General features: G+C 40.2%; 1 protein-coding gene across 1 annotated transcript; it reads left to right on the top strand.

Moving 5' to 3' along the window:
- Positions 1 to 1625: 1625 nt before the first annotated feature.
- On the top strand, positions 1626 to 13006 carry LOC112054463 (protein Smaug). The gene is given in 8 exon segments (XM_024094255.2): positions 1626 to 2136; positions 4651 to 4852; positions 5665 to 6314; positions 6643 to 6846; positions 7843 to 7943; positions 8824 to 8951; positions 9601 to 9687; positions 9689 to 13006. Coding segments are annotated over 8 exon segments (1710 nt in total). The 5' UTR covers positions 1626 to 1883; the 3' UTR covers positions 9774 to 13006.
- The last annotated feature ends 658 nt before the right edge of the window (positions 13007 to 13664 follow it).

Consider the following 13664-nt stretch of genomic DNA (forward strand, 5'->3'; position numbering starts at 1 on the left):
ACCTAGCTACGCCACTAATGTTCAAACTTATAGGTATTCGTAGTGAGTATAATGCTGCGACCATATACGTCTACGCATATCTGGCAGCTTGTATGTAAACTCTAGATATGTACCACCATTTATCTGGAGGAAAGCATTAGGCAGTGGCTAGTTACCACCCTACGGCAAAGACGTAGGTACCTACCGCCCAACAGTTTAAATGTCCGGTACGATGTCGCGAAGAAACCGTCGGAGGTATCTACGGGTATAGATTGTACTTGTGCCTCTGTCAAGTGTGCCTTCCGAGTTCCGCCATCTTAACTTAACATCAGGTTTAAAACGTATTTTTTATTCATAATTGGTACGTAATTGCGATATACAATATCTGACAGGCTAACAGGTATGAAAGACTTTTTATAGAACATGCCTACTGCTTGTTCATTATGTATTCTGTGATTACTGTATAATAATAATCATCATAGAACACGCATCTCCTTGTATGTCCTAAAATTCGGAACAGCTACCCATGCAAATCATCATATTTTGTTTAATGTACTTACCTAGTTGTAGCGGCTAAATATCGACTACAACTAGGTACATAAAAATGAAAAAATATAATTAAATAACCATTTTTGAATGATGATGAAATTTCATGAATTTTAATTTTAAATATTTTTTTAATGACACAATGGGGTTTATAATGCTAATAAAAACACGGACGTCTCTTGTATAATAGGCGACCACCTCAAACATAAAGCCGCCGCCACACTACACTGAGGACGACCACCGGTAAAGCGGCGGACCCACTCGCTAGGATTATTCCGCTGATAATGATTTGTGCAACCGAATGCTTCCTTTTGTCGTAGTGTATAATGTCCACAAACTTATTTATGCGGAAAAACTATTGGTGCAATGCAGGATGAGCTTGAGGTGAGTCAGTCAATACAAAAAATTTAAATTTCAGATGAGGAGAATATCGTTCTATTCTTCATAAAATTACAAGGTCAAGGCCACACACTGCATGTGTGGTAAAAGAACTAACGGCAAAAGTGAGCAGGGCAGTGTGGCCACGTAACTCGTCCTGCCGCGAATATTAGTGAAATATTTTAGATATTATTTTTTACGATATAGTGTGGCGGCCGGGTAAGAGAAGGTCCTTTAAGAAGTTGAGCGCACGTCCGCGCACCCAACTACAACCAAAACCAACAGATTTGACCTATAAATGTTGAATCCAACTCCTTTACCGTGGCGCAAGGCGCTTTGGAGGCTTCAAATTTAAAATTAATAATGGGGATAAAACACGGGTTGACATGGAATATTTTTCGTATTTACCTTGAGTAACTCGTAAGGTCGTACAAGTATTTTTTTATGGCTTGCCTTTGCGATTTGCATCAAGGCATCGTTATTAGATAGTCAAAATATTACGAGTATATCAAGAGAACAAAGACCGCCATCTAGTATCTAATAGCAGAACTTACTGCGTTACAATTGCCATTTCTAGAAAACAATTTAATAATTGAAGTTAACAATAAGTATGTATTTTAAAAACATTAAGATTAATTACTTAAAATTAGGAATATTTTACAAATATGGTTTAAAAAATATTGCATAGTATTTTACACTCAGTAAATGTTGACATCTATAATCTGTGGTCAGCCATATTGGAATTTGATAATTTGACTTTCCGTCGACTAAGTGGATGTTATGTTTTGTTACTACCTGCAAAATTAATATAAAAATTGCACCATTCGCCAAATCGTACGCGTGGCCGTTCCGCCGCCGCCCCCGGAATCGCCCGCTCGCCCGGACTCGTTCGCAAAGCGGAGACAAGGATCAGCTGTGACAGTCTGACGTGTAGAACCCAAACAAATCGAGAATATTGCAAGTGCTATGCTGGTGGGAAGATGAACGGTACGTTTTACGAGCAGCTGGGGGGTGTGGCCGGGATGTTCGAGCAGTGGGGCACGTGCGAGAGGACCGTGGTGGCGTGCGCGCTGGCGCGACGGGTCCCGTGGCCGGGGCTGCGCCTGGTGCAGTCCGCGGTGGAGGCGGCGCTGCAGCATCACGTCGAAGACGAGCGGCTGGCGAGGGACGCCAACGACGAGGTGGTGTTGGCGGGCCTGCTGGCGCCGCGCGCGGACGATGATGACGAAGAAGGTGGGTACATGTTTACTTATTCAGCATATTCGTGGAATCAAATAGAATTCGTTTACTTCAAGTACACTCGGCTTACTTGCTTAGGTTGACTATTTGAAGTGGATGCTTACTAGATAACTGCCTCATTGGTTCTGGAGTTAGCCAATGTGGCTTCGAACATGAAGTCCTTGGTTTCAATCCTGGGTGGAATCAAGGAATTTCCTACTGATTTTTTCTTCTAAATTTGCAGCAAAAATCCCAGCCCAACTTACAGTGAGTGGTCATACAACCCTATGCCTCTGAGAGGAAATGGAGCTGTCAGTCCCAGTGATTATCATTAACATATCAGCTGTTCTCTTATAAGGAGAGACCTCTGGCCCTGAAGTTGGCGGTTATAATTGTTAATGAAACAACTTAGTTCATTTTATGTAGGCTTAGCTTACACAACAAGATTGACTGTGTGTAGTGACTACTTACTACTTTAAAAGAAAGATTCTGCTGTAAAGCGCTAGCCCAAAACTCAGCAGTTACACTTTAAAAATAATCATCAACTTCCACTCTATTCACATTTCTTTTAAAAAAAATTATATAATTTTCATATAAATATAAAAAAAGTTCTGACTTACAAGCATCAATCTTGAGAGCTCAAGCAATCATAACCCAAGGAACATCCTCACAGTGCATGTAGTCTAAAGAATATCTAATTCTGTAATTGTTCCCTTGATTCTACAGCCAAGGGATAAGTTTGTCGAAGATTTTTAAAGAAAGAACTATTGCAACTATAACTGTTGACTTAATACTCTACAAGGTGGTGGTGGTGCATGAGCAAGTTACAATTATTATTTGTATGGTGTTAGACCCTTGCAGATCCCCTTTTAACTTGTATGGTTATAATTGAACTAAGATATAGTATGGACAAAACACTAAATTTCACACTAATATTAGAAATGTGAAAGTAAGTCTGTCTGTCAGTTATTTTTCAGCTAAACCATTAAAATGATTTGGATTTATTTTAAAAAAAAATCTATGATTCCTGTAGGACTTGTAAACAACTAATAGTGTAATAAAATAACTGTAAAATTCAAATTTACTAATTACTTATTGAATGATAGGCATTTCTAATACAGGCATTTGAAAGTTTAAATCTGTTGACTCATAGTTACTGGCCAGTCTTATTGTGGTCAGGGGGAGGTATCAAACATCTGCTGCCACATTTGCTCCTCCCTCATCCCCTATATCCAGTTAAAATGACCATGCCAAATGTTGAATCTTCAGGTGTATCTTATTGTATCCATAATTATTAAGATAAACCTAGACTTTACTAACTACAAGGAAAAAACAAAAAATTTCAAGTTCAGTTCCATAGTAATTTGACTCATTTGGTTTTCATTTGTAATTGTTATTTTTGTATGTAGGTATACATACAAATATTTTTGTATGTATACCTACATACAAAAATATTTGTATGTCAATTACATGTCTTAGATATAAACTTACTTAATTTTCCTCCTAGCTTTTATGAATTGGAGTTCTTCACTTCAATTCATTGTAAAGGAAACCCAGCAATTAATGAAATTTCCTGAGGAAACATCAAATTATTTAGCTCTTGAATCTCAATGTATTAATGAAAGTGAATTACAATTTATAATAAAACAGTTATAAAACTTACATTTAGTGTTTTAATGATTATGAATTCACTATATGTTGCAGCCGTTGCATTGAATTGGTCATCTAATAGAATACCTAGATTGTTCAGTAAACCTAGGCATTCATTGAAATAGTTAAAAAAACAACTACCCAAGTAATTTATTGCAATGTTTTACAGGATGTCTGATGGAAAATATTGTCAGTTATGTAGTTCATGGTTTGATAAAACACGACAAAACATACTTTTATCATTAATCTGTGGTTATTGATAAATATTGCAGTTCGGTTAGAGTGACCACGAGGTCACAAATAATGACACATATTAAGTGTGACATAATTTCTCAAATTTTGAGTAGATGCAGCCAAATGGCAACAAGGTGAGATTTCATTGCATGCCAGGGTTTAATTATTGGGCTAGGGAGGACTATTAGTTAGTCATGTCAACCCAAAGATTTTGCATACCAGTTTTGTGTAGTGTTTGTCTTTATGGTCACATTAATTTAAAATGAATTCCAATATGAGCTGTATAGTATTTTCTTTTAGGACGTTTCAATTGAAGAATTTTCATTTACATGAAAATTTAAAATTTTTATTATTATTTTATTGTAATACTAATTACTATGAACAGTTAGTAACAGCCACAGTGCATATTGCAATGGTCCTTATCAGGAACCAACTTGCATAAGGCAGCACAGACTTACACACTAGAAGTGTTCATTTAATATGGTATTTTTTTGCCTTCAATTTAATATAATTTATCCTATGTACCTAACTGTAGCCTTGCAACCCACATTACAGGAGATCCTGTAATCCCACTGCCAGCCAATTCATATTCACAGAACATATAGCTGCAAATGTTACTGTACCCTGTTTACACTGTCACTGCAGACAGCGAGAGGCTCGGCCAGCTGCTGACGCTGCTGCCGCTGCTGCGCACGGACAACGAGCGCGGCAAGAACGTGTACGTGTCGGCGCTGCCGGCGCTCGTGCAGCGCTGCGTGGACGCGCCGCGCCGCGCCGCGCCCGAGCTGTGCCGCCAGCTGCTGTCCTACCTGCTGGTGCACCCCGCCTTCACTGCGCACGACCAGAGGTAACCCTGCAGTACTGAACGTATTCTGTACACGCACTATCGCTGTTTCTGTCTGACTGATGCACTGGGTTGTCAGTGATTTCCTGAATGAACCTTGCGCGGTTACGGAATCGTGTGGTTAACGTGATATGCTCATTAATCTTTTGCTTGAAGCTTATTGAAGAAGTCACTGGGAAGTCACATGTTACATTCAGCTGATACACTTACAGTTACACACATGACTCGCGCCTAAAGGGAGCTCCGCAACCGCCGCAGATGTGTTCAGCCAGAAGCCTCAGTTTATTGCCAGCATCTCAGCTTCAGCTTTTCAGCTTCAGACATCGTGGTCACGTCTAATATTACTAAATAAGCTCCAAAGTGTTGACAGGGAACAACTTCGCCGATACAGCCATTTTTTTTTTTTTTTTTATATTCTTTACAAGTTAGCCCTTGACTACAATCTCACCTGATGGTAAGTGATGATGCAGTCTAAGATGGAAGCGGGCTAACTTGTTAGGAGGAGGATGAAAATCCACACCCCTTTCGGTTTCTACACGGCATCGTACCGGAACGCTAAATCGCTTGGCGGTACGTCTTTGCCGGTAGGGTGGTAACTAGCCGCGGCCGAAGCCTCCCACCAGCCAGACCTGGACAAATTAAGAAAATCTCAAGCTGCCCAGCCGGGGATCGAACCCAGGACCTCCGTCTTGTAAATCCACCGCGCATACCACTGCGCCACGGAGGCCGTCAAAAATTGGCGTATACAGTTGCCAGAGGTTGGCTGTTTAGATCTTTAACTATATTTTATAAATAAAATTATCTTGTTCTTTCAGAACCCTGACACAATGGCTACGCTATTTAGAAAACCACCTCTCTGGGAACAGGAACTCAGAATCCGTGTGGCAACAGAGGATAGACCCGTGCCTTCTGCCCGAGACCAACATATGGGCAAACAACAACATCTTCAGACGGACAATCGGCAAGAACGTGGAGTTCAGAGGCATACTAGACGCGAGCGACAACCATTCGTCTTATACGGACATTCTACAGGAGTCCTTTTCCAAAAACGGAAGGGACGTAGACTTGAGTTTGGACGGTGACATGTTGAACTTCGACGCGGCGATAGCTCAACCCAAATCCCAACGATCCAACAGCTTGACTCCCCCGTCCAGCAACTTCCTGCAGATGTCCTCCTCTGCGGAGAACCTGAGCGACGAGCCGTTCGTGCAGAAGCCCAGAAGCTTCTCGCTGTCCAGCGAGCACAGCCTGAGCCAGCTGCGGCCCATCGGCATCATGTACGGCACCACGGGCAGCGAGACGCGGCTGGACGAGCTGCGCTCGCACAACTACGCGGAGCACCCCGGCATGTCCACGGTGGCGCAGTGGCTGAAGAGTCTGCGCCTGCACAAGTACGTGTGGCTGTTCACCAACATCTCCTACGACCAGATGATGGCGATCGACGAGAAGTATTTGGAAAAATTAGGTGAGTTAGTCTAACAAATACAAAATATAATACTATTAAAAATTCATTAAAAAAATCCAGCCTTTCCGTTGCGAGGATTTTGAATGCCCAAACAACCGGTGGTCAGGACTCTAGTGTAAGAAACCTCACAATATGCGTCTTACTTAAGGATTACTTCCTTCTCTACCCTTGATTCAACAGTCATTATAAAACTTCAGTGAGGTTAGGGACTCCATATCTTCTTCTTCTATCCTTTAAATAGGAAGGCCTAACCCTGGCTGTTAAATGTACTTATAACAATAAAATCTAGGAGTACATTTTTACTATAGTAGGCATATCTGTGACGCAGGAGTGACGAAGGGCGCGCGCCACAAGATCCTGCTGTCCATCAAGAAGCTGGGCGAGCGCGGCGCCGTGCTGGACGGCGTGCGGGCCGAGCTGGCGGGCGGCGGGCCCGTGCTGCGCGCGCTGGAGCGCCTGCGCGGCGTGCTGCTGTCGCCCATGCTGCCCGCCTCCGACCTGCCCGCGGCCGTCGTGGCGGCGCTGGACCTCGGTGAGCTTTGTCTCTTGTCAGCAATCATCATCATATCAGACGATGGACGTCCACTGCAGGACACAGGCCTTTTGTAGAGACTTCCAAACATCACGATACTGAGCCGCCTGCATCCAGCGAATCCCTGCGACTCGCTTGATGTTGTCAGTCCACCTGGTGGGGGGTCGGCCAACACTGCGCTTACTAGTTCGGGGTCGCCATTCCAGCACTTTGGGACCCCAACGTCCATCGGCTCTTCTAACTATGTGCCCCGCCCATTGCCACTTCAGCTTCGTAACTCGTTGAGCTATGTCAGTGAAAGGAAGAAAGATTTTTATTTGGCAAAACACAAAAAAAGGAAATCATGAAACATAAATACAATAGAGAAATATTAATATCACTATCAAATTTTTTGAGTGCCAGCTATCCGAATTAGTTAGAGACTGTATCTTGGAAAGCTGGGACTTCCTTACTATATTTATTAATACAATTGTATAAGTATTATCATAAAAATATGCCCTTGCACATTGATGTTTCTTTCTTCTGTGACTTTGGTTCTTCTGCGTATCTACTCATTTTTGATTTCGAGCAGAGATACTCCTAGCATAGCTCGTTCCATCGCCCGCTGTGTGACTCTGCGTCTTCTTATGAGGCCCATAGTTAGCGACCAAGTCTCGGATCCATAGGTCATCACTGGCAACAGGCACTGAGAAATTTCGGACGAAAAGATGTCGCGAAGTTTCCCGAATGCAGTCCAGCCGAGCTGGATTCGGCGGTTCACCTCTTTCTCGAAAAACGTTCTTTTTCTTCACTAATAGTCGAACTTATTGTTTGAAATGTATTTGTAAACTAAGCCTTTTGATGATGATGGATTGTTTGTTACAAGTGAACGCTTGTGATGAATTCTGTCTTGTTCACAAAACAAAATTGTTATTATGATTATTTATCGTTAAGAATATATAAGCATATAAATTAGGTTTTGTGAACAAGTGTGAGTAAAGCAGCGTTTCCCCGCAGCGTCTAAGAGCCTGAGCGGCGCGCCGGGCGCGGCGTGCGCGGCGGACGGCGAGCCGGAGCCCGTGGACCCCATGTCGCTGCACTGCTGGCTCATCGAGAAGGTGAGCACCTCCTATTGCGTGCTACTACTACTTACCCATAGCCTGTTACTTACCCGTAGCCTGTTGTGTTCTATGGGCACAGTAAACTGTCTCCCTGCCTAATTTTAGCTTATTAAGCCGTTATCGAGATTTTGTGATGATTGACCTTTCGCATTTATGTATTAACAGGTTAATAATCCTCGTACTAGAGTGGGAATGTCCCACAAGTTCAGGTGATTTTTGCTAAAAATAGCTGTGTTAAGGGTTTAAATGAATACATGTGTGTTGTAAAATATATTTACTTTCCTGAAATGCTTTCTTTTTCACACAGACCACATACGGCCTGTGGACTGGTAGTGATCTCTAGGCAGTAAACTGACTAGAAGAAGATGGAAAACTGACTAGAAGAAGGTGTTGCTATAATCAATAGGTTGACAGACAATCTGCACAAGCTGTCACAAATATTATTTGTGGCGCCTGCCCCGTTTTCAAAAAGTTCACAAGTTTTTTTTTTTCACTAATAAATATTTTTTTTATAATATAATATATCCATTATTATTTTTCTTATCTTTAAATAAATAAAATTGTTTCATATTTTACCTGATTGAAATTTTGATGCATTTTTTTCTGCCCCACTTTGTCCTCAAAAATGGCGTATTTCCTATGTCTTATGTTATTCACTATATGTCGTGCCAACTCTGCATTAAACACAAGACCTTCCTGCTTGTCCAAAGGCTCAGTAAGCCTCAAAGTCGTATAGCTGAACAGATCACATACGGACTGTGGACTGTTAACCTAAGCTCGTTTTCTTTGAAAATTGACAGGCAATTTTATCCGTGAATTTGGGTGCGATGAGACCACCATTGATTGTCTATCTAAGGACCGATGTACCCCGTTGCAGGCGCTGCACCACGAGGCGTTCGGAGCCCCCGACGTGCAGGCGTCGCTGCGGCGGCTGCGGCACCGGCTGCCGCCGAGACAGTTCTTCCACCTGGTGGGCGACGCGCCGCACAGACGGCTCAAGCACAGGTACTTTATGATTCTAAAACACAGGTATTTTTACACACAAGCACGGATAACATTTGAAATGTAACAGTCTTTCTTGTTATCGTCACGTACCTATATCTCCCTCTCAACGTCCGTTCGCCTCGTCTGATCACATTTTTTGTAACGCTCGCGTCACGTATTCACCAGCTTTTTCCCTAAGTCAAGTGTGTGTAAAGAAATTTGACTACTAAAAAGCTCGTCCCATGTTTCGTTCAAAAGAGTTTATACTGTTTTTGCATATGAATGTGTCAGCGCGAGTGAGCTATTAGATCGGTCAGCTTGTGTTGTCACGAGTCGAGATAGTACGAAGTGTTCCGTGAGTTAGGTGGGGAGTAGTGGTCGAGGCCGAGTGCTGGCAACTAGCACATTCTTGTCGTGACGTTCGATCCGTCCACCCTTTTTGTTGGATAATCCTTTATGGCATTTTTGGAATATGAGAATTATGGAAAATTACTCGAATCGAAAACAGGGGTGTTAACTAGTTTTAAAATGGGTTTTTAACCCTACATACAACGGTCACAAGTCCGGGACTTCAGTCGAGGTTACTCTCAGCCACTCAGTGGGAATTGTTAGACTTGATTGATTTAAATCTGCTTCTGATATGAACCCGTTTCCCCGTCGCGTGGTGCAGGTGGCGCGCGCCCGTGTGCGGCGTGCGCGCGGCACGGCGCACGTGGGCGCCCCCCCCGCGGGGCAAGTCGCACTCGTACCCGCCCTTCCCCCCCGCGCACGCGCTGCCCCGCCCGCCGCCGCCGCCCTCCGCCGACGACTACTCCGGCTTGGACGCGCTGTGCCTTCAGATGACGGAGCAGGCTATCAACTAGCCCACGCTGTTCCTGCACACGATCTTGCTTACGAAGCAAACTAGACCTACTTGACTTGACTTTAAAGCTCCAGTTTGTCTGAACATGTTTTGGTTTCATTTCGTGGGCGTCCCGAAGTAAACTGAACCTAAGTGACTTGACTTTAAAGCTCAAATCAGTCTGAACATGATTTTTACTTGTTTCGTGGGCGTCCCGAAGTAAACTAGGACCTAATTGACTTGACTTTAAAGCTCAAATCAGTCTGAACATATATTGGACTCTTTACTGTCTAAGTAATCCCAACAGATCCTTTGTGCAATTACAATGAAAATAGGACTTTATTAGATGTGAATAAGGCTATATTTCGTCTGTGGTACTGTTTTACAGCCCGCTACTTGGGAGCCTAAGATATCTGCAAAACTGACAGAAAGTTTGTGATGTTTGACACATATGTTTGTCATATGTGTATTATATGAAATTGTACAATAAATCTAATGTGTATCCATTGATGAGATATTTTTTTTAATGTATGCGTTTGCATGTTAAAAGAATTTAGATAATTGTTTTTATTTTATTAAATAATATTATTAATATCTTTAGTTTCATGCTTCTGTGGTCCATTGTTAGCTTTTAATACGAGTATAGGTAAATAATTATTTTGTGTTAATTTTGGATGACAATTTGTAACCTTGCATTGGATACAGTTAGATGCGACTGTCAAAAAAACACATGTTTTGAAATACAATGTGTCATTGTAAGATGCAAATATAATTTATGACGTCACAATTCCTGTGTCAATTTTGGTGTCACTGAATATTTCGTGCGTAATTAAATTTAAGACTTCAATATGAAGGCAATACACACTCAAATGTGAGTGTTTATGTTTTTTTTTTACTTAGTATAGAGTATGTTTGCAATATTATTTATTTTTTTAACGTTCTAACTAGTTTTGATAAAAATTGCGTCGATCCGATTGTTTAAATGTATTTCTGTGCAACTGGACTTTACATGCTGCATGGTTTTGACAAGCGACAAAATTGTCGCCAAATAATTCGGCTAGTGGGCTTTTGGCCTTAATAGTTGTTAATATTAATTAATTAAGACACATCCGGTAGACTAAGATATGATAATGAAGAACAATGACATCGACTGTATCCGCCTGTCAATATACCTAGTAATACGGTACATTGAAACTACCACTTCAGTGTACGACTGTGGAGAATTATACAAATGAATGTTTGTATGTGAACAAATATTGTAAATATATAGAAACACTTTAAATTACAACCATATTGTAAGGGTGTTTACACACGAGCAGCGTTAGTCGCCGCGACCGTCTGTAGTACACGTAGTGTGGACACGCAATGCAAAGCACATTTTGCCTATTGCTCAACACCAACACTAATTAACCGTATCTAGTATGTATTAGTCGCAATTGTAATAATGTTTGATAATTGTAGTTGGAAGTGTCAATTTTGAAATAATGTTATTTTTAACATTATTTTTCATCATCATTCCAGTACTAATATTGTTGTAAGAATATTCTCGAGTCAGACAGAATTGTCGCGGCGTCGACAGTCGCTCGTGTGTCCGTCGCCTATTGTATAGTGTCCTAATTAGTTTGGTGCTAATCTGCATTGTTTAATTTTTCAGTTAGTCATTAGTGATAATGTAACTAGGGCTAATAAAAACTATTTTTAATTTAATGTTAGTGACATGGGTAACATAGCAGAGCTTATAATAGGGTAACAGGCACGATTCGGCCTAAGGCGGGTGTTCGGATGTAGGTTATGTGTTGTTGTCTGTGGCGTGAATGTTGACATTTTATAATCTGTTACGGAGTGCAGCGGCTAGGGTTGTCAACATTTTTTCAGAAAAATATAGTATTTTTCAGATTTAAGTATAAAAATAATAGTAGTACGCTTAAATAAAATATATTATTTTTTGGAATAAGTAATAAATCAACATTTATTTTTAAAAACAATATTTATTTACTTTTGTTGCATTTTCAAGATTTATTTGTTTGAGATAAAAGTGTCATATGCTTTTTCACATCTGATTTTTGAATTTCTGAAATTCACTATTTTTTTAAATTTGTTTGTTTAATAATTGGACCTCAGTAAGATAGACAAGTTCAAATAGGCCAACACTATTGCATCTGTCGAAAACTAATGTTCTTATACATTTAAAATGAAAATTTTGTTTGTTAGATATCAGTGTTGAAAATGTAGTATTTTTGTGTACTATATATTTCTTCAACAGTATACATATAGTACGCAGACCCGAAATATAGTACAATACTATATATTATAGTACGGTTGGCAACCCTAGCAGCGGCACCGCGACCTAGGTATAGATACTGTTGAGTGACTGCATAATTTATGAAGTTAGCGAATGTTGGTTTAATCAATTTAAATTTTGTTTTGACAACATTATTGTAGTTTTTCTTATTATTTTAATTAATTATGAACGTTATTTTGACTGGATCAAAAATCTTTTGATTGTATTTTGTGCAATTCTATTTTATTTTTATATATACACATCACCGGAGGGTTCAATGTAAATACCAATGTAGATGCATTTTTATATTGCTCGGATTATACACCCCAACTAGACAGATATGTGAAAAAACTTCAAAAAATTACAAAAGACTTGTTTAAATTATAACCTGCTGTAGGCAATGATGTTAAATACTGTTAGATGTGTCACTAGGTCATGAAAAATGAGGCGTTCAAAAGAGGAAATTTCCACATCTCAATGTTAGTTGTCGTCAACAACGAACGTTATTTAAACAAATAATGGCTACAATGTCGAGTTGTGTGTTCAGGAAGTGTAAAAACTATATATGCATGAATAAATAATGGAATTATAGACAAAATTGTGCATGTGTGCGCGCAGTTCTGTAGCCTATTATTCACATCACCTTTTGCGGTGATTTTGTAGGGACGTAACCGATCTATAGTATAAAATTATCATTGGCTACAGGTGTATAATCTAAGGCATATTGTTATTTGTTTTATAAATTGAACATTGTGAACGTTGCATTAGTTGTGCAAATAATGGCCACTTGCACTCAATAAAAAGTTTTATTTCTTACAGTTTGTATTTCTTGTATTTATTTTTCACTGTAGCTGTCACGTTTACCTTATCTTCATCTGTTTTCTGTTTCAACTGTGATATGATGCTGTAGTTAAAGTCGATATATTGGTATTTGAAATAAATATATAGATGGCATTCATGACTTTTATTCTTCTGTTCTCTAATTTGTAATGTGGAGACACAGAACTGTTCACAAAGGCTAATGAAGTAAGATGAGAGTATTTTTTTATTGGTAATTATTGATTATTAGGTAATAGGTATATTAATTTACGTAATTGTTAAATTTTGAAATACAAATTATGAAAAAAGTTTGTACATGCGGATGTCAAACAGACGTGTGTCGTTTTTTTTAGGTTTCACTGGCTTCAGTATGTTGCTTGTAAAGACTCATTCTGGTTACTCTAGGGGTGGTATAAAAAATTAGACTTTGTAAAATGTATTTACAGTGAAAACTCGCTTGCACCTCCCAACTTGACAGTTATGTGCATTTTGTGAAATGAAATACCACATTACACAGGAAAGTCGTCGTTAGTTGTTCAATTGCGAGCTTCATCACTGTTTGCAATTCTGTACAAAAGACATCTGCCGTCGCTATTGTGCCATTTTAGGTAGGCCTCCTCCTATTTGAGTATTACTACTATTCGACGGCCTCCGTGGCGCAGTGGTATGCACGTTGGATTTACAAGACTAAGGTCCTGGGTTCGATTCCCGACTGGGCTGGGGAATGAGGTTTTCTTAATTTGGTCCATGTCTGGCTGGTGGGAAGCTTAGGCCGTGGCTAGTTACCACCCTA

Source organism: Bicyclus anynana, chromosome 16 (genome assembly GCF_947172395.1).
Source record: "Bicyclus anynana chromosome 16, ilBicAnyn1.1, whole genome shotgun sequence".
NCBI lineage: Eukaryota > Metazoa > Arthropoda > Insecta > Lepidoptera > Nymphalidae > Bicyclus > Bicyclus anynana.